The sequence below is a fragment of the Chanodichthys erythropterus genome, chromosome 22 (assembly GCF_024489055.1).
Source record: "Chanodichthys erythropterus isolate Z2021 chromosome 22, ASM2448905v1, whole genome shotgun sequence".
NCBI classification, from domain to species: domain Eukaryota; kingdom Metazoa; phylum Chordata; class Actinopteri; order Cypriniformes; family Xenocyprididae; genus Chanodichthys; species Chanodichthys erythropterus.
Window position 1 is genome coordinate 31,565,374 of NC_090242.1, and position 22,392 is coordinate 31,587,765.

General features: G+C 40.1%; 2 protein-coding genes across 10 annotated transcripts in view; both read right to left on the reverse strand.

Moving 5' to 3' along the window:
• The window catches only part of LOC137012691 (fulditoxin-like), a 129,364-nt gene that overhangs the window by 22,547 nt on the left and 84,425 nt on the right, over positions 1 to 22,392 (reverse strand). The window lies entirely within an intron of this gene.
• On the reverse strand, positions 8,321 to 18,985 carry LOC137012684 (urokinase plasminogen activator surface receptor-like). Of its 9 annotated transcripts, XM_067376068.1 has the most exons (10): positions 18,699 to 18,985; positions 18,523 to 18,618; positions 17,680 to 17,868; positions 17,150 to 17,209; positions 10,557 to 10,745; positions 9,921 to 10,023; positions 9,717 to 9,836; positions 9,228 to 9,356; positions 8,921 to 9,031; positions 8,321 to 8,789 (listed from the first exon to the last, which is right to left on the reverse strand). In XM_067376068.1, exons 6-10 carry the CDS (start codon positions 9,967 to 9,969, stop codon positions 8,602 to 8,604), a joined length of 597 nt encoding a protein of 198 aa, XP_067232169.1. In that variant the 5' UTR covers positions 9,970 to 10,023; positions 10,557 to 10,745; positions 17,150 to 17,209; positions 17,680 to 17,868; positions 18,523 to 18,618; positions 18,699 to 18,985; the 3' UTR covers positions 8,321 to 8,601. The 9 variants fall into 9 exon arrangements, 7 of the variants coding, with proteins under 7 accessions (XP_067232169.1, XP_067232171.1, XP_067232168.1 ...); XM_067376070.1 differs by lacking the exon at positions 18,523 to 18,618 and having other exon boundaries at positions 18,851 to 18,985; XM_067376067.1 differs by lacking the exon at positions 17,150 to 17,209 and having other exon boundaries at positions 18,523 to 18,985.

A 22,392-nucleotide genomic window follows, 5' to 3' on the forward strand; every position in this document is an offset into this window, starting at 1 on the left:
TAACAATTGTTAGTTCATGCGACCATTAGGAAGATGTTTTGTCTCGGTCTGGGTATTTAAAGAAATGTTGTAAAAGGCTCAGGGCATGCCAAAAATAAAACTATTATCAGAGAAAGTAATATTGGTTGGCTTATATCTGTAGTAGTGGTTATGAACTCTGACTACAGATAATGTTGCTTTATACAGGTGTATACAGATCTATGGGAATTAAATATTGTGCTTTTAGAAAGAGCAAGCAATAGTGTTAGTCAATTACTTCTGCCTAGTGACCAAGACTAACAAGTTTTTGGCTGTTGGATCCACGTACACTGCTGGCGTGACACTCTGAGCAACACTGAAATCCCAATGAACGAATAGAATTAAAGAGTTAAATAGAATACTCAAGTGTCTAGATTAATTATAAATTAAAAGTCCAATAATCAATTGACGCTCTAACCTAAATTTGAGGTTGTGATTAACTGGAGTCAGATAAAACTGGAATTAAATTACTTTGCGCACTGAAAAGACTGAATGCATTCAGGAAACCTTTAGCCACCCCTTTGTAAACCCTTGTTTGGCTAGTTGGGTGGACCTTACACCAAACAGAAACAAATATAAAATAAACAAAGTCTTGACTGGACTGAGGTTAGTTGCATAAACAAAGCAATTATGTTAAGAGTTCTTAATGACCAACTATGACCAGCAAGCAGTTAGTTAGGAGTAATCAGTCTTACTTTTCGGTATTAAATTAAATCCAGATACATAAAGTTATGTATCTGACTTGTAAAAACATGCTTACAAGACTCATGTCTAACTTGTTGAAGCAGTTTATTCAACTGGTTCCTGGATTTGCCTATAAGAAATATGAATCTTGCCAAAGGCAGTTAAAGCAGAGAACAAAAAGTTTAACAAAGTTTATGTTATGATGTTTCTCAACTGCAAATTCCAATTTTATAACTGTGCCGAATGTTAACTATTGTTTTCCTTAGGATTATTCTTTTGGTTCTTATTAGGCTTGTTTGAGATGAGTAAATTCTGCACAGAACCGTTCACTGTTGATCACCACAAGATGCATGCCGGTTAGAAATGTGTCCGAGGGTGGGCCGCCTTGCTCTGATGTCATGCCGACGTGTGTCAAAAAAGTCTCATTGGATTCTGCAGTCGAGCGCAGTTGCTCTCCACTGACTGCGCTGACCAAAAGCACGATGGGAAATGACTTGCTGATGACACAGCTTAAAGCTTATTGGTTTAAACAACTGTGTTGTATTGATCTCTTTTAAAATGTTTGATTTTAAAACTCTAAAACCATGTTTTTATGTGTAAAAAGTAATGTGCAAATATTCCCAAACTCTGCGATCTGCGATGGGTTATGTGATTGTTGTCATTTATAAAAAAATATATATATAAAACATGTCTGTAATTAAAGTTAAAATGAGTGATACGCACATATTTTGAATGGAAATAAATAACACGTACTTTGGGTTCTTGTTCGTTATGTTTATTTTCATATAAAAGCAGCAGAACTTAAATTACATACAGTTTATCAGCAACACAGCACACAAGTGTGAATCCCGCGATATCCGCCTTTGATCTCGTAGGTGTCTGATCCACTACGAGAACGGAGAATTGTCTGTCTTGCCTGCACTTTTTTCACTCCTCCCCTCTTTGCAGCCGAATACTCTCGGCTAGGCGCATCTCAAACAAGCCTCTTCTTAATATTTTTATTCAGGTTTTTTGGGGGCTTTTGGGCCCCTCAAAAACTCCTGAATTTGCACACAGGTCAGAATTCGCAGCCATTAGGGCCAGGCCAAATCTGGGACACGAGCATGGCAGGGGGGCTCTAGAGCGCCCCCTTGACCAGAATCTGAAATCTTGGATACATACTAGCACATATGTATGAAACTGGGCTGCCCAACGGGAAGTCAGATGTTTAGGGTTGTTTGGAAAATGCATGCTCTGGATTTGATATACTCCTCCAAGGAAATTTATCCAATCGCCACCAAACTTGGTCAGCATGAAGTCAAGACAGGATTGGGGTTGCTAAATTGTGAGCGGATTTTTGATCGGTTTGGCCGTGGTCATGGCGACAAAAGGAAAACAGGAAGTGTGTTATAACTTCTGCATTTGCATGAAACTTCAGCTGTGAGTTCATTGTAGGAGGCCGATCACATGGATGTGACTATTGCCAAAGTTATAGCGCCTCCAACTGGCAGCAGGAAATGTGTCACTTTTCAAAATGCTTTGAAATGACCCTCTTATTTTTACCCGATTTGCTTCAAACTTCATCAGTATAATATCAAAACACGGCAGATGTAGGATTGTGAAACGATTCTTAATACCTTAAATAATGTTGCTATGACAACATCAAACTTTAATAATATTCTTGAGTGTTTCTGAGACTCTTTGCATGCTTCAAATCGCATGAAACTCGACACACACATTAGAGTTATCTGCCAGTAGACACGGACAAAGCCTGAGAAACTGGCGTAGAGGAGGGGATATAAAGCGGCACCTTTTGAAAAAGTGTGTGTGGGTGGGGGTAGTTTTACCTAAAGTCACCAAACTCTCTACATATATTGTTTTTGAAATTCAAAAAAATGCAGACAGTTTCCTGTGATGGGTAGGAACACTCTTTTTAAAACTGAAAGAAAAAACATTAAATTCTTTATTTCATTCTATAATAACTTTTTTTTTATGCATAAGAAATGTATACATACATATAGTGCTGATGCAGTATTTTGTTTAAAATTCATTTAATAAAATACATACTTTCAGTTCCTTAAACCAAAGTACAGCAGAGCAAAAAATATATATATTATTCAGTAAATTAAATCAATTGTCTCATATTCAGTTCTTGTGCTGATCTTCACTGTAGAATCTGAAGTCTTGAATCTGGACTCACTGAAACAGGAAGTAGAAGAGCAGAGGAGAGAAGAGCAGGAGGAAGCTTCCCTTAAACACTCCATCTAATCAAGATGATAAAGAAATTATTATTGATTAATACTACTACTAATAATAGTTATTAAAATAGCATGTTTATTGTTGATCAATTTCCTCACATTTTTTTTAAAAACAGTAAAAACTCTCAGAAAGCACTTGACTAATTCATAAGCTTTACATGCTGTTCAAACTTTACACTATTTTTGAATACTCATGATATTGTGCATCTTACGAACCTTCACTTGTGTATTTTTATTGTTTGTTTGAATTATTGAATGACTTGTATAAACCATTTTATGTTACTGTAGGTCAAATCAAACTGCACACAGTCAAATGAGGAACAATACCTGCTGCATTGCAAAGGTCAGTGTCGCAGCAGCGGGTTGAAACTGTCCCTCCAACTACTATCTGTTTGGTCCCTGGTTCACATTGATCTGCACACCCTTTTGTTGTGAAGGGCACCTTAGTGGAACCTGCAAAAAACAAACAAACAAAAAAAAGACATAAACAACCATATAATAAGATAATAAACAATTCCAAGATTTGCAGTCATGTGAACACATCCACAAGTAAACTTTTTCTCCAGCAGTACTTTCACTTTCAGTAAATTATTACAGCAGATTTCACACTGGACTTACCAGCTGTTTGTTCAAATAAACTGCTTTCACATTCAGAAAAGCCATCTTTACATGTCTCCACTGTTGCTTTACAGGAACCCGTCGAAGCAGATGAACAAGAGTAACACTTGAGAGAATATCCTTAAAAACAGAGAGAAACATTCAGTGATCTCAGTGTACCAAATAATACATTCAATACTTGCTGTTTTTGTACCTCCACCAATGAAAAGAAGAACGACAGAGACTCGCAGATCCATCGTGTGTCAGGAACAGACTATACAAGAATAATGTTTCAATTCCTTTTATGTCTGTTCAGAAAAGGGCAGGTTTGTTGAGGAACCGTGTAGTTCACAAGGCTAGACAGTTAGCAAAATGAGTTTGAACCTTGCACATCAGCAAACTGGGGCTCAATTGTGACACCAAGTGTGTAGGTTTGATTTTGAAATTGGTAGGACATCACCAAAAGCTGAGGATTAAGAAAACGAATGGGATAATGTATTAAGTTTTTTAGTCTATTCTGTAATGTTACAGGTGATTAATAATGACAAGGAGGCAGAGAATCAACTTTACTCCGTTCATTAGTGCAATGCAATAGTCAATGTGAATGTGTCTACTGTCTTGTTCCTTGCTATTTGAAGAAGCCAAACACATGTCTAAGTTTGTCAAATAATATAAATGGCATATTTGTTTTACATCAGTGTTGTCCAGTTTGTCCTGGTGGACATGGCACACAGCAATACTGTTAAGACTCACTTGTGCCATTGTTATTCTGAGCCATGTTTTCAGTCTCATAAGAGCCCTGAAACTTCTTTCAACCTCAGCTGATGAGACTGGGATGACTAAAAGCAACTTGACAAACAGACCTCTCACTTCAACAGACTAAGCCTCATCACTAAACATAACCCACACAGAAACCTGTGCATAACACTAGATTTAAATAGAAACATGATTTGGCAGATTTGTAAGACTTTTTAACTAGTGAGAACACAAAAAAATAGCAGGATGTCATGATCTTTAACTTTAAGTGCCTATATAAGGTAACTATAAGTATAAAAAAACTCATTCTGTATGATTTATAAGCTTGTTTCCTCATGGGAGCTCAGTGTGCATTCAGGTTGAAGTCCCCACCGGGATAGAAAAACACAGTGTCACGGTCACCAGCTCTGTCACACTCATTTCCCATCATCCCTCCTTCTACTCACTCTCAGCAATCACCCAGTCACGATCACCATCTAATTACTGATCACCACCAGCTGTCACCCATCACCATCTGCACCAGTTCAAAGAACTCACCACACAAACACACACCTTGTCTAGTCTCATCTAAGACCCACCTGATGTTCTCATGGATTGTTACTCACCTGAAGTCTCATTACTTGTTGTTTGTTTCTTCACCCAAGTCTCCTATCTCCAAGTCCCCGATCTCCAGCCTCCAGCTCCGTGTGTTTGTCCTACAAAGAAAGAAAATATTTATGATATATTCATCAGTGACTGAAAACGTATGTGTGTGTGTGGCAACTCACCTGTCTGTTATTCTCCTGCTGCATCGTCAATACAAACCATCTCCATTTCAATATGTGCTGTGTTCAATAAAGCTTGTCTTTAATTCTACTTACCCTCTCTCTAGTCTGTATCCTGACACACACACTCACTTTAGGGCCAAGCAATAATGAAAAATAACACCATCTTTTGATCATAAAGTCATAAAAAATACCAGATAATAGATACTAAAATATAATACAATGTTCTGTCATGACAACTCTCGGAGTGTTTGGCATGGTAATGTATGACATAAAGGTAATGGGTATATAATGACAATGTTGTATGTTTATGTTTGGTCTTGACAGAATAGATCTGATACGCTGCTGCTGCTGCAGAGCAAGTACAAGACTTGTTACTGCCAATACATACACAACACACTGCTGTGAGCAAGAGATGCTGCTGCTGTACAATATAGTGTACATGAATTACCTGTAGCAGATCTATACAGGTGGAGCTGGGGAAGGTGGAGGGTTTCAGAAGTGTGCTGCATTGCTTAGGCATTGCTACCAAAGTATTTTGAAGGTTGAGCATGCAAGCTCATTGGCTACTGATACAGCAGGAACCAATCAGCTGTGCCCTATAGATAACGATGTGATTACAAGCAGGTTGAGTTCAAGGAGCTATTAGACTGCGCCATCTAGAGTTTCATGACAGAACTTTTGTGTGTGTGTGTGTGTGTATTTGGTATATATATATATATATATATATATATATATATATATATATATATATATATATATATATATATATATATATATACCAAAAGCTTCTAAGTGTAATGAAATGTTAAGTGATGTAATGAGATCCCCTCCCCCCAAATATTATAACATACTGAGTAATTATGAGAAAGTTTCTAATAATTCTTAGAAAATCAAATTTTTTACTCAACTGTGGCAGAAACAGGCTTTTTCAGTAACTCAATAAAACAAAAAACGGTAAAAATTTCAGGGTCACAGACATATTCAGAGTTTCTTTGAACTCTTTCAGGGGCCACTCTCACTTCATACATTATAATATTGACGGTTAAAGGGTACATAACACACACAGTTTCGGCCAATCACATGTTAATCTTGAGTACCTATAGAGTAGTATAGCATCCTTCATATCTCTGAAAAGTCTTTAGTTTTAACAGATTTATAAAAGAAAGATATGCTGTACTGAGTCTTTCAGAAAACAGCCGAGCTCCCGGAAGCTAAAGAGCGACGAGCATGCACAGCTTTTGCATAGCGAAGCTATCAATGGTCAACTTAAACAAATGTATTTAAAGGTACAATATGTAAAATTTTTGCAGTAAAATATCCAAAAACCACTAGGCTAGTGTTATATATTTTGTCCAGCTGATTACTAACAATATCTCTAATGTTTTCAACTACTTGTAAATCATGAGAAAATTCCCATTCTTAACCGTGACACGGGGCAGTGCAGTCGCCTGTCAATGACGTCAGTTACCCTTTGTTACCGCCTTTACTGACGTAGAAACCACATGACAACAGTGCCGTGGTCAAATGTGGAAGTAGTCTCTAGCGTCCAGCAAACCACTAGCTTGCTTCAAGCAGTTCCTTATTTACTTCTTGCACGTTTTATGGTGGATTGTGTTACTTATTTATGGAACATAATTACTGTTTACCATCTGCCGCTGGTTCTGTCGACAAGGACAGCTCCCGTAAACTCATGACCGGAAAAGCGGAAGCGGCGCCGGCGACTGTGTCATAATAAAAGTCCCGCTGCTCGTGAGGCGTGTGTTGATCAATCGCTCCAGCTCCTCGTTCAGCTCCCGCAACACTCGCTCCTGCTCTACTTCATACTACAGTAACGGTAATAATCACATCCACGAACATGAGTTCTTCCAGACTCCAATCCCTATTCGTTTGCACCGTCCGTCGAGATGGAGACCACATGTCCCAAGTTTCCGCTCTAAAACTTGGCGTCATCAAACTACGCCTTTGTTTTGAATAGGCTTCTAGCGACCTCTAGCGGAAAAAAAAAACACAAATTGTACCTTTAAACACACAATACACCATTGCATTATCCCTGAATAATGTTTGATTCATTATGTTTGTGTTGTTTACATTATATGCACTTACGCACAGACTGCCGACATTTGATGCAGTTTTACTCACCCCCTGTGGTTCCGACTCATGACCGGGATCATTACCGCTGTGACCGCTCCATCTTTCAGTTTCAAACGATCTCTAAATCCAGTGTGAAACTGGGCCTTGTTTATGAAACCATAAGCAACGATCCTGAGGGCTCGAGCTGCCACGGAAAAACACAAGATATTCTCCATTCATTTAATAAAACTAATAAATTAATTAAACTAATAAAAAAGTTATTATTATTATTATTATTTTGCTATTTCATGCATTCTGACTTATTTACAATGTTAAAGAGTTGGATTCTCTTGCTAAACATGGCCAAAGTTGGACGTATGACAGAGTATTTCAGTGCCAAATAAGCTCCTTCAAGATTTCCCACGTTTCAGAGAGTTTTTTTTTTTTTTGAGTATGGTCCTGTGTTATGGTCCAGAAGAGCGCGCACACACATCGACCAGAGCGAGAGCGAGAGTACGCCAATCAACAATGAATACAAGGAATTCACACTTCATTTTTAAACACTTGCAGTCTGTATAATGCATAAACAGCTTCATTCTTCATAAATCTCTCCAACAGTGTGTAATGTTAGCTTTAGCCACGGAGCACTATCAAAATCATTCAGAATCAAATGTAATACATCCAAATAAATACTATACTCACATGATCCGATGTATGCATGCAGCATGCATGACAAACATTTTTTAAACATTCTTGTAAGGATCCATTTTGAGGGTTATATTAGCTGTGTGAACTGTTTTTTATGCTGTTCAAGGTAAGCGCGAGATCCAGGGCGGGGGAGCACGAGAATTAAAGGGGCCACAACCTATATATCGGTGCATAGTTAATGATGCCCCAAAATAGGCAGTTAAAAAAAGAATTTAAAAAAATCTATGGGGTATTTTGAGCTGAAACTTCACAGACACATTCAGGGGAATGTGACTTATATTACATCTTTTAAAAAGACGTTCTAGTGCACCTTTAACAGTGTAAATAAGTCAGAATGCATGAAATAGCATTATACCCTCCCTTTAAAATTATTAATAGAGCACAAGCTATCAAATTGCTATTCATTGTCAGATATAATAATCAACACTTAAAACTGAGTAGTACACAGAACATTTTTTATTGCATAATGTGCATGAGGTGAAATGACAGACAAAAGTATTTGTAATAAATGTTATCATCATATCTGATTATTTCTCCTGTTGCTTTTGTGATCTGTAACTGAACAGGAAAATCCTGATATTGAGAACACAATTATTGTTTTACAAATTCTTGAAAAACTAAATAGATGATTTTCTTTTTGTTATTTGAATAAATAAATAATGGTCATATTTTTTTTCTTCTGAAAGATAAATAGATTTTTGTTATTGCAGTCCTGAATTATATATACTGTATATGTCTGATTGTAGGATGAAGAACTGCTGGATTCAGTGCAGCAGGAAGTAGGAGAGCAGAGAACAGCAGAGGAACAGGAAGCTCTGGGAGACACTCTGATCACCGTTACACAGGTTCCCCTCACAACATGAGATGCCATTAACACCAAACAATGATGCAGAATCACAGATGGATTTAGAGGCACAGCCTTTTAAAACAACTGACTGGCCTCCAGAAGCCTCTGATGAAAAGAAAGAAAACAAAGGTTGATTCAGTCTTAAGCTGGACATTGGTATAAGTGATCTGTATCAAACGCTTAAAGTGAAAGAGAAATTAAATAATGATGATCTTTTTCTATTTCCAGATGCTCACCTGTTGCTTCAATACAGCGGTCTTCAGTCCCTGAACAGCTCATTATGTTTAAGCAGCTGTTCCCATCACAAGAGAAACATTTCTTTCCATTGGGGACGTTAGTGCTGGGATCTACACAAGTAAACAAGTGTTCTTTTATTTTCTGTACAAAATATAAGCTCTAATGAAACACTCCTTTAGATGCTCTATTCAATCAATTCCTGACAGAAAAACAACCCTGCTTTTTTTCTGATTGAATTTCATATGGACGGAAAATGAGTGTTGACTTTAAAGAAGTTATTTTCACATGATCATTGAAGCACAATACCTGAATTATCTTTGGCATTACACAGGTCCGTGTCACAGCAGGAAGAAGTCATCTTTAAAATATCGAAGTTTATGGACACATTTTGACAGGCAACAGCACAACTCTTAGCACTCACTTTAGAACTAATGCCTAAAAAACATAAATTATAAAGGAAAGACCAGTTCAACTTTACATTATTTTGGTGGGAAATGTATTTATAAAAGCAGAAAGCAACAGTGCATTAAAAACAAGCATATAATCTCACAGCTGCAAAGCAGAAGAGAAAAGGTGAAATGTAGCATTTTTCTTACAAACTGTATTAATAGCAAAGTGAGAAATAAATTACAGAAATAAAATACAAAAGTTAAATAGCAGGAACATTCTTTGAAAGAATGAATTTGTAAATTCCACCAGGAAAACGAGTAGCTGTTCTGTTGCAGCACCAGTAAATTAAAGGCATCTCCATCACTGAAATTTACAATAAATTTCAATAAACCGCACTGGACTTACCAACTTGTGTCACAGATGTTGTACTCATGCACTGAGAAGATCCACTGGGACATGTTTGTACCTTTTGATCTGCACAAGAACCCATCGGATCGTTGCACTCATAACATTTGAGAGAGTGTCCTGTAGTAATAAAACAGAGACAGTGAGAGAGATTGGTGATCTGTATTTGTATGCCTTAATAATTTAAGCTATTTGTCTTTGTACCTGCAGTGAAAAGAATGAAGAGAAGAAAAACTGAGATTTGCAGATCCATCTTTGATCAGGAGGAGAATGAAATAGCGTGCCTCTTACAGTGCTTAGTTTATATCTTATCAAAAGGGGAGGATCTTCATGAGAAAATGACAGTTTGATGACAGAAATAACATTGGAATAAATAGGTCTACTTAAGCCAATTTGACACGACATTATAAAATAAAAGCAAAAAAATGACAAGATGTTATAAAATGACAGAGCTGATCATACACTGAATCTACTCTGTGTGGCGGGGCGGTGTAATTCTGAGACACAAGCCCAAGGTTTTGTTCACTAATAATGAAGTCCGACTACGCCACCCTAAGGATTAACCCCAGGGAAAATACTCAAACCACCCAAATTGGGGAATATAGCACACAGGTTCGGTTCCCTCAAAATGAGGCCAGAGACAGGAGTATAAAAAAATACAAAAATGTTTATTAATACAAAAGTTAATTAAAATACAAAACAATGAATCACAGAAAAATACACGAAACCCCACTTCAAACACAAGAACACAAATTACAAAAAGAAAAAGATATCAAACAAAACCAACTTGAGGTAGTATGTATTTGTGTATGTATATGTAAAACAAAGACGGAGTAATACCAGCAGGGGCTGAGGTTCCCAACGGCTGGGATCAATGTAGAGTTTGGTTTCACAAGAGCACACTTCCACGCGCACACACACCCGTGCACTCTAATCACACTATCAAACACTCAAGGTGTACACCGCACACGATGAAGGAGAACCACCACCACAAGGAGGAAGATCAAACCACCCGTGGGACCCCAGCTCCTGCAATAAATCAGAAAGAAAATAAATAACTATAAAAACAAACTGGGCAGAAATGGCAATATAATCATCAATGCAGCAACTCCTCACATAAGTGGTATCAACAAACAGAAGTGAGGAGAAGCAACAATGTAACCAGAAAATCAGATAGTTAATCACCTGAAATTGTTACAAACACCAACTTCTATACAGTAGATCACCACACGATTTGAATTGCATTCATAGATTAAACATGCACATATCGACAGATTGTAGTTTCACAAAAAAAAAAAAGAAAAATCAAAGCAATACCATCAAACAAATGTCCACAAACTTAAAGAAAAAGAAAAAGGTTAACTGATTTAACCATGATAACTAATAATAAAATAAACCAAAACGTGAAGCAGGGCACTAGAAAGGCACGTAACAGAATCAAACCAGCAGTCCCCTTTAATAAACTTTGATGACTTCGTCGGCGCGGCTGTATGGACCGCCGCTCTGTTAACAGCGCGAAGACAGCAGCAAGTGCTCACGGCAGCAAACAATCACGGCATAAACGATCACGGCAGCAAACAATCACAACATAGAACGAGAGGGAGAATCCTACATCGAACAAAAGGAGATGTTAAAAAGAGTAATATTATGCTCACCCAGATATAAATTGCCTTAAAAATACTTACCATCAGGATATCACGCCGAATAAAATGCTTCATAGGCATGGGCTTGTCACCGTCATACCCACCGCTAACACCATGGGGTACAGGAAGTCATGTATACTAAATTACACCAAAAAAAAATGTTAAATATACTATACTCACTTTATACTAACCACGCAACGAGCTATTAACATTGCATACCTGAGAGGCAAACAGTCATCAAAACCCACTAAGCAGCACAAAAAGGGCAGCAGCACCAGAATATAGAAACTGCACTCTAATTAAATAAACAGTTTTCAGATTATGCACGCCAACAATGTCTAAGTCACCATATTAAAACACAGCACACTTACCCACAGCCACCGTCAACACAGCCAAAACAAGAGAGGAAAACGGACGTGACGCATCCCAGGTAACAGCCAATCGGCCTTTAAATAGGAGGTACTATTCACTGATAGGCAAACACTGCTGTCAATCACCTAATCCTGTTACATTCCATCCCCAGTTTCTGCAACGTCGTCCCGACGGTGAATCAAACAAAATCCCACCTAGGAACTCAGTTCCAAGGCCGGAACAGGGTACCAGCTGTACTACTCACTATACTGGCCACTGAACCTGCCCCCACTGTTCGAGGGAGGTGGTGCAAATTAGAGTGCTGACCTGCCGTCCTCCTCCCAGTCCTTCTTACCGTAACCTCACCTACCTCTAATGAGTTGGAAGGCAATACAACTGGCTGTGAGCCCACCTCAACCTCTGTTACCCTAGGGGTTTCCACAGCTTGCCGGACACCAGAGGTCTGAGGAAGCGAAGGACCAATGTCCTGTAGCCTCGTCCTACCTCCAAGTTGTGGTGTCTCTGGCACTAAGACAAACAAATCCTCCTCATCATCATACCCCTCTTCCGGAGGCTGCAAAGACTCAGCCACCGGACTATCAGGCAACCCAGTAGGCAGATCCTGACAGATCTGGGCCTTCAGCAAGGACCGGTGCACATGCTTTACTTTTCCCAAATCCATGGTAGGAGCAATGGTATATACTGCCCCACCTTCCTTGGGTGCTCTCATGATCTGGTACACCACTGAACTCCACAGGTCTTGGATTTTACATCTACCCCTCACACTATGATCACGGAGGTATACCAATTGACCCTCCTTCAGTGGTGCTCCCCTTACCTGCTGGTCATGCCGAGCCTTTCGCCGATCGGCTGCAGCACCCAAACGTTCACGAGCACTCTCAAACGCAACTTGCAACCGATCCTGCTGCTCCAGAATCCACCTATTAACGCTGCCGGCCAACGGCTCTTGGACTCTGCCCAGCAAGAAGTCAACCGGAAGTCTGGGTTCCTGCCCGAACATTAAAAAATACGGGGATTCCCCCGTTGTCTGATGGGGAGTGGTGTTATATGCAAAGAGTACTTGTGGGAGGCAAAGTGGCCAATCACCCTTTTTGGAAAGCGGCAAAGTGCGCAACAGATCATGCAACGTTCTATTGAAACGTTCGCACTGACCGTTTCCGGCCGGGTGATATGGGGTCGTACGTGACTTCTCGACTCCATACAAACTGCAAAGCTGTTGAAGTAGGACGGATTCAAAATTCCGACCTTGGTCGGAGTGAATACGACTCCGGCACACCGAATTTACAAAACCACTCTACCACAAGAACCTGAGCTACAGTCTCTGCCCGTTGGTCTCTAGTGGGTACTGCCAAGGTGTATTTTGTAAAAACATCGGTCATAACTAACACGTTTTCAAGGCCAGACCTTGAGGGCTCTAACACTGTGAAATCCAAGGCCAAAATTTCATTTGGCCGAGCAGCCAACAAATGTCCCATGAAACTACCAGGTGCAGAGGGGACGCCTTTGGCACACTGGCACCGCTCACACTCCTGGCACCAGCGGGTAATGTCTGCAGACATGCCAGGCCAATAGCACCGCTGCCGCACTAGCTGAAATGTGCGTTCTACCCCCTGATGCCCATGCTGTTGGTGAAGCTGGATCAAGACATCCTGTTTCATGGCTGCAGGCAATAATACCTGGAAGATTTCCTCTCCACCATCTGAGCGCAATACACGCCGATAGAGCACTCCATCAGTCTCCACTAGGCGGTCCCATTGACGGAGCAGAATAACTGCCAATCTGGAGAGTTTCTTACGCTCTTCAGGAGTTGGGGGCAACTTGCGCCTCCAAAAAACCAACAACTCACCTATGACTGAGTCTGCTACCTGCTGAGCACTCATGTCACTAATTGAAGTACAAGGAAATGAGGTAACCTGATTGACCGAGGTCACCAATCCACCTTGGGCAGCTTGCTGCAATGCCACTGGAACAGCCACAGCAGGACAAAACTCATGTACCACCCCTGTACCTGAAAAGTTTTGACGCGACAAGGCATCAGCATTGCGGTTGCTTCTCCCTGACCTATATTTGATCTCAAAATCAAATGATGCCAATTGGGAAGCCCAACGCTGCTCCATGGCACCCAACTTTGCAGAAGTCAGGTAGCTGAGGGGTTGTTGTCAGTAAAAACCACACATTTATGGCCCAGCAAGTATTCCCTAAATTTTTCAGTCATGGCCCACTTGAGCGCCAAAAACTCCAGTTTCATTGAACTGTAATTGGATGTATTGCGCTCAGTGGGCCTAAGACTGCGGCTACCATAAGCTATAGGGCGTACTTTACCTTGTTGCTCCTGTGAGAGGACTGCCCCTAGTCCTCCATGACTGGCATCTACCTCTAAAATAAAAGGTAGCGAAAAGTCAGCATAAGCAAGCACTGGAGCTGTGGTTAACTTACCTTTCAACCCCTCAAAGCTACACTGACATTCCGCTGACCAGGCTTCAGCAAACTCCTGAACACCCTGCTTCAGCCGCTTGGGATTTGCTAGCTGAGCCACCAACCTATGAAGAGGGGCAGCCAACTTGGCAAACCCCTCCACAAACCGTCGGTAGTAGCTAGCAAATCCCAAAATGAGCGCAACTCCGCAACACTGGTGGGACAACGCCATTGTGCAACCGCCTCCACCTTCCCTGGATCAGTGGAAACTCCATCTGAAGAGATGACATGCCCCAAATAATGCACTTCCCTTTTGAAAAAAGCACACTTCGATAATTTGGCCTTCAACCCTTCACTTTGCAAGCGGCTCAGGACTACCTCCATCCGGGCAAGATGTTGATCTACCGAGGAGGAAAAGACAACAATATCATCAAGATAAAGGAGGAGGGACTGGCACTGCTGATCCCCAAACAACCGTTCCATCAATCGTTGGAAGGTGCTTGGGGCATTGCACAGCCCAAAGGGCATCCTATTCCACTCAAAGAGGCCAAACGGGGTGCAAAAAGCAGTTTTAGATTTGTCCCCCTCAGCTACAGGTACCTGATTGTACCCGCTGGCCAGGTCCATGGTAGAAAACCAACGGGCCCCAGCCAGCGAGTCCAGAGTCTCCTCTATACGTGGTAGAGGGAACGCATCCTTCCTAGTCTTTTAATTTAAGCGACGGTAGTCCACGCACATGCGCAGACTACCGTCCTTCTTTTGGACCAGAACAATGGGCGACGCATAGGGACTGCAGCTCTCTCTAATTACCTGAGTTTCCAACAATTGATTGATATGTGCCTTGACCACCTCATACTCGGATGGAGGAATACGCCTGAACCGCTGCCTAACAGGGATGTCATCCAACAAGGGGATCTCATGGGATATCAAATTTGTGCATCCCAAATCCCCATCGTTTGCAGAGAACACAGGCACATACTTCTCCAGTAGTGCCCTGACCTTACCCTGTTCTTCTTCTGACAACACAGATAAGTCTAACATGGCTATCTGTTCTTGCACAGTAGGGGAAACCTGCACAAACTGTGTACTCACCTTAGCTGTAACGGTCTTAACTTCTGCGACCTCCGGGGGCAAACTAATCACATCAACCTTATTCACAGTGCCAATAACAGTGCTAGCGTACAATACCACATCTACAGTACCCACATTAACTACTGGCACATAAACTGTACCACCGTCCACCCTTAAGAGAGCAGGAGAGGCTAGCAAACCTGCCGGTAGACCAGAAACTGGTGGCTCAAACAGTACTGTACCACTCGAATATTGCACTGAACAGGTTGCAGCAACCAATTTCATGGTGCCACCCAAGATGCGCCACGCCCGACGTCCCCGCACTCTAACTCGCCCTCCGCCATCTGAAACTGGCTGAACGTCAACCTGGTGGCAATGCTGTAAGGCCTGAAAAACAAAATTAGGGGCCTGTGATACCACTGGTAAGTCAAAGAGAGCTGTGCCATGCTGGCCAAAGAGCTCCCGGTAGCAGCGGCTCAGGATGTTCATACCTAACACCCCAGGAACTTCTGCACACACACCACCGGGAGGATCTCTGACCACCAGTATGCCGCAGCCTGAAATTACTCGCCCACAGAGTTCCACATCTAATTCCAAATAACCAACATAAGGAATTGAAAGACCGTTTGCAGCTCGAAGTTGTAACCAATGACACGATCTAAGCTGTTCCTGACCCCACGACCCAAAATTTGTCACAAACCAACTCTCAGTAATGGTGGACACCATAGAACCAGTGTCCACCAGGCAAGGTATCTGAGCCCCACCCATAGATACAATAAGCTGTGGACAAGTAGACATAAGGCGTGACATAAAATCAAAATCAGTTACAGTTTTAGAGCCTATCCTTTTCCCAACCAAATTGTGGCCCTGCAACTCGGTGGGAACTAGTTTTCCGACGGCTGCGCGGATGACTGTCCACCCTTCATTACGGCAGAATTCACACGGGCTGATGGTGAAGCAGATCTCCGCTCCCCATCGCAATCTCTGGCAAAATGGCCAGGTTGCTGACACCTTCTGCAAATTAAGTTAGCCTTAAATGGTCGTGAACGTGACTGAGAATTTTGAAGCTGAGCCATACTTTGGGTTAACTGATTTAATTGTTGTTGCTGCTTTCTGAGCATGTCCCGTAGTTCACTCATTTCTGACGTTACTGAACCACTACTACTATTAACATGCTGATGTCCCTGTACCCCATATTGGATGCCATAAGCGGATGGAACAGACTGGCTCCGACCACGTACCCCCAGGCATACCCTCTCTTTCCCAACGAAGAGCTTCGCTGCGAATGTCAAACAATGTAGCAGTAGGTTGACGACGCACAAATTGCTTAAGTTCACGCCGAAGAGCACAATCGTTAACATACTCAACAAACTGATCTCTTAATAACACTTCGGCGTTAGGCATGCCGTGAGGTGACTGACTTTTAACCTTTTCCAGGAGACTCATCAGGGCCAGGGAGAACTCCACCAGCGTCTCCCCATCCTGTTGTCTTCTGGAAAAGAACGACTCCTGAAGTGCTACATAAGACTTTGTACAACCGTACAATTCACGCAATACCTGAATAATTTGATCTGGATCCTCCCTCTCGTTCCTCGATCGATAACGAATTTCTTCCTCGCCTCTCCTTCCAGATGATCAAACAAGAAAAATGCCTGATCAGCTGTAGACAGATGGCGAAGCCGCATACAGGCCTGAGCCTCCTCCACCCACTCATTGATGCCAATGCCCGACCGACCGCTAAACTTTGGGCACTTGCGATCCCGAGGAATGAAACAAACCGCTCCGCTGTCGATGCACCAGCACCAATAAGTGGGGGATTTTCAGCCACAGGAATAGCAACATTAGATGGACCTGGCTGCGCAACAGACACTGGCTCTTGCCGCAGCCTTTCATTATCAGCTTTCAGTTGAGCTACCAAATCTCTTAACTCACGCAATTCGTCCTCCATATCTGCAACTGCACACGCAAAGAGGGACTGCTGTTGTCTGGTTCCTACCAGAAGAGAGAGAGAGAGAGAGAGAGAGAAAAAAAAAAGCAAATATACAAACAAAACCCACGTCTCTGGACTACACAAGAGGGGATCCTGCCGACTACGCCAGAATGTGGCGGGGCGGTGTAATTCTGAGACACAAGCCCAAGGTTTTGTTCACTAATAATGAAGTCCGACTACGCCACCCTAAGGATTAACCCCAGGGAAAATACTCAAACCACCCAAATTGGGGAATATAGCACACGTTCGGTTCCCTCAAAATGAGGCCAGAGACATGAGTATAAAAAAATACAAAAATGTTTATTAATACAAAAGTTAATTAAAATACAAAACAATGAATCACAGAAAAATACACGAAACCCCACTTCAAACACAAGAACACAAATTACAAAAAGAAAAAGATATCAAACAAAACCAACTTGAGGTAGTATGTATTTGTGTATGTATATGTAAAACAAAGACGGAGTAATACCAGCAGGGGCTGAGGTTCCCAACGGCTGGGATCAATGTAGAGTTTGGTTTCACAAGAGCACACTTCCACGCGCACACACACCCGTGCACTCTAATCACACTATCAAACACTCAAGGTGTACACCGCACACGATGAAGGAGAACCACCACCACAAGGAGGAAGATCAAACCACCCGTGGGACCCCAGCTCCTGCAATAAATCAGAAAGAAAATAAATAACTATAAAAACAAACTGGGCAGAAATGGCAATATAATCATCAATGCAGCAACTCCTCACATAAGTGGTATCAACAAACAGAAGTGAGGAGAAGCAACAATGTAACCAGAAAATCAGATAGTTAATCACCTGAAATTGTTACAAACACCAACTTCTATACAGTAGATCACCACGATTTGAATTGCATTCATAGATTAAACATGCACATATCGACATATTGTATTTTAACAAAAAAAAAAAAGAAAAATCAAAGCAATACCATCAAACAAATGTCCACAAACTTAAAGAAAAAGAAAAAGGTTAACTGATTTAACCATGATAACTAATAATAAAATAAACCAAAACGTGAAGCAGGGCACTAGAAAGGCACGTAACAGAATCAAACCAGCAGTCCCCTTTAATAAACTTTGATGACTTCGTCGGCGCGGCTGTATGGACCGCCGCTCTGTTAACAGCGCGAAGACAGCAGCAAGTGCTCACGGCAGCAAACAATCACGGCATAAACGATCACGGCAGCAAACAATCACAACATAGAACGAGAGGGAGAATCCTACATCGAACAAAAGGAGATGTTAAAAAGAGTAATATTATGCTCACCCAGATATAAATTGCCTTAAAAATACTTACCATCAGGATATCACGCCGAATAAAATGCTTCATAGGCATGGGCTTGTCACCGTCATACCCACCGCTAACACCATGGGGTACAGGAAGTCATGTATACTAAATTACACCAAAAAAAATGTTAAATATACTATACTCACTTTATACTAACCACGCAACGAGCTATTAACATTGCATACCTGAGAGGCAAACAGTCATCAAAACCCACTAAGCAGCACAAAAAGGGCAGCAGCACCAGAATATAGAAACTGCACTCTAATTAAATAAACAGTTTTCAGATTATGCACGCCAACAATGTCTAAGTCACCATATTAAAACACAGCACACTTACCCACAGCCACCGTCAACACAGCCAAAACAAGAGAGGAAAACGGACGTGACGCATCCCAGGTAACAGCCAATCGGCCTTTAAATAGGAGGTACTATTCACTGATAGGCAAACACTGCTGTCAATCACCTAATCCTGTTACATCTGCAATGTGAAGAATTGGATTTTTTTAAAGGGCCTGATCTCTGGACACAGAACTGATAGAGATACTTCTTCTTTTTGTATGTATTTTACAAATATACCACAGACTAGAAAAAAATACAATGTAATGATAGTTATTATTTCCTTTTGAACAGATGTATGTATGTGCCCTCGTTTTTGAGAACTATCCCTTTACACACAAACTGATGCTCAAAAGTTCAGAACCAACAGCACCATTTATGTTTTAGATTATGATGTACATCTTTACAATCTAGGGCCGTTGTTTATAAAATGTTGCACAGAAACCTTCCTAAATTTGATCTTACAATCATTTCTCAGATGTGCGTACGTGTGATTACGTACACTGTAAAAAATGACCGTGATTTTAACAGTAAAAGACTGTAAAAATGCTGCGGTGAAAAACTGTTAATTGGTTTACAGAAAGTTTCTGTACTATATACGGTGAATAACTGTAATAGATCTAATGGTACATTTAATGTAATTTTACGGTAAAATACCGTTAAATTCACAGTTTTTGGAAGTGAAAAATAACAATTCATTGTAAAAACCGTAAATTGACATTCCCACAATTCCCTGCGTGACACTTCACATTTGATATATTTTCGTTGAAATAACTCTGTTTCTTCTTAGATTTTCTCATTTTTTTTCTAATCAGTTATGTACATTAGGGTTTTATGTTACATCTAATGTTGTTAAATTAATGTTTATTGCATTTTTAAAATGTCATGTGTGTTACCATGATGGTGTTTAGTGTGTGTGTGTGTGTGAATGACACTGTGTGCACCTTCTATATATTAGTATTGTCCTCCTCAGCTTGTGGAAAAGCTGCTTGTGATGAACTTTGATTCATCATGTGACTCTTATCACCACTGTGTTTGGTGACTGTCAGTGTATTATAAAGGTACAAAACAGATATTAGTACTTCATTAGGTGGGTAATTAACATTATATCAGTTAATGAAATACATTATTTTACCGTAAATTTAACAGATTTTTTTTTTTTTTTACGTTGCTACCGTATTTTTTACGATAAAGTTCTGGCAACCACAGCTGCCGTTTTTTTACCGTAAATTTTACTGGGATTTTTTTTTACAGTGTACGCCTCTATCAGATATCGAATCTGTAAACCACAAATGATCTTGAACTTGCACGCAGCTGAATGGTTTCAGTTCTCCACGTTTTAAACGACACCTAATTAATGTCATTTACATATAAAAGATCACCAGTCATCGTCCAAATCCTTGGCGAGCTGCAGGAATAGCTTAGATTTCCAAAACCCTGAAACCTGACCAGGAAAAGTGTATACGTCTGCTCAGACCCTGACGTGGATCTAAGCACTTTTCCATGTCAAAGACCGTTTTTATCAATATGAGCGTTGGCGTGAATTTAAGCGTACGCGCGCTCTAAGATCAAATCTGTGCGTACATACGCTTTATAAATGAGGCCCCTGATCTTTGACATTTAGGGCCCTATCATACACCCTGTATTTTGTTGTTATTTTTGTTATTTAAAGAGTGCGTTAGTAATATACTATTGGCGGATGCACAACTCTGCTTGTTACACACACAGGGATTTCTTAAAAGATGTGGAAATAAAAAGCAAGGGTTGATGTTTTTGAGCTTTCATTGCTTAAAATTTAAATGAATTGTGAAAGATCTTGACTAGCCTGCATCAAGCAGACCTGAACCTCAATGAGCTTCTTAGAAGATAGAAAGCAAAGTGAGGACTAACTCTTTACCAACTTTAATTAATTAACCTGAATTAATATAAACAGAAGCATATGAGTATAATGTTCAGGTGCCCACGTTTAGGTTAATGCATATGGATTGTGCTAAAATGTATAAATACAAAAATAAATTTACAAACAAACATACAAACAATCTTTACTGCACATTTATATAATATTAAACTAATTCTTTTTGTCTTGGCAAGTCAATAGAAAAGTCCATGTTGCACAAACACTGTACTGTATGCAGCTGCACCAGCATCGCCCTCTTGTGGCCTTGAGTTGCACTTACATATTTATCACCTTTATCCTCTTCACCTCTAGAGTGTTGTTCATAAAAATCCTTGAGCAGTATAGCAGAGAGCAATCAGCTGGCTGGGTCATAGTCCTGATTGGAATACAATTTGGTTTGGTTTCAAAACTGTTCACAAAATCTATTATACCCCATATAAGCGATACTTGATGAAACTCTCATCAAATCCTAATTGCAGTCCGTGTAATATTAATTCTAAGGTATTTTTTTGCATATGTTTTGGGATTGTTTAGTCATATCCCATTGCTGGAAACATGTAGTTCAAGTGCTAAAAAACATCACAAAGTTGCAGTTTGACCTTGATCCTTGTCTTCTGTTGTTAAATGATGATAAGTTTACATTAGTTCAGAGAACACTGTTAATGTCTGGCTTCGCTGCTGCTAAAACGACAGTTTTACAGCAATGGTCTACTCCTGACATGGACCACAAAAGATTCTGGCTACTTTCTTTTCACAATATTGTTTGTTTAGAATGCAGCACTGTGAGGATTAATGAGTCTAAAATATATACTGTTACCTACTGGAGTAAAATAATCCAAACTTTAAATAATCCAATATTTCAAATTGAAGATGAGTTAATCTATGTGATAATTTGCTGCCGTGGTTTATTTCTATGTTCCTTTTAAATTACCCTAAAGTATTATTTACTGTACTTTGGTGTGTTTTTACAGTATTTTTGCTGTTATCCTATAGCTTTGTAATTTGTTATTATTATTTCAAATAAAAAAAAATTATAACCACAAAGAAAGATCTGTGGACAAGTGTGTCACAAAGAATCACATTATACATCTCAAGCTTTGGATCTCTTTTTCTGTGTATGAAAGAAATGTTTGTGTTTTGATTCTTTTATCATATTTTTCTAATGATTTCTTCTCATAACGATGATGCAATGCATTTTTTATTTATATTTGTTTTACAGTTCCTTAAATCATGATACAAATAACCGCAGAGCAACAAAAGCTTTATTCAGTGAACTACAGTAATGCATCAGAATGCGTCTCATATTCGCTGATCTTCACTGTAGAATCTGAAGTCTTGGATCTGGACTCACTGAAACAGGAAGTAGAAGAGCAGAGGAGAGAAGAGCAGGAGGAAGCTTCCCTTAAACACTCCATCTAATCAAGATGATGAAGAAAATAGTATTATACTAATAATAATAATAATAAAAATAATAATAGTGAATTAATTAGTTGAATAAATGTCACAATTTTCTAAAACAATAAAAAAAACCTCAGAAAGCACTTGACTAATTTAAAAACCCCTTTTCAAGCTGTTCTGCTTTACACTATTCTTGACTACTCTTGAAATTTGATATTGTGCTCCTTATGAACAATGACTTTGAATTA

Excerpts from the sequence above, each read along its gene's own strand:
- LOC137012684 (XM_067376070.1), bottom strand. The coding sequence starts at position 9,969 with ATGGATCTGCAAATCTCAGTTTTTCTTCTCTTCATTCTTTTCACTGCA. Across the intron at positions 9,357-9,716 it reads AACATCTGTGACACAAGTTG|GCATTAGTTCTAAAGTGAGT; the intron begins GTAAGTCCAGTG and ends TATGTTTTTTAG. Across the intron at positions 8,790-8,920 it reads CCGCTGTATTGAAGCAACAG|AGGCTTCTGGAGGCCAGTCA; the intron begins GTGAGCATCTGG and ends TCTTTTCATCAG.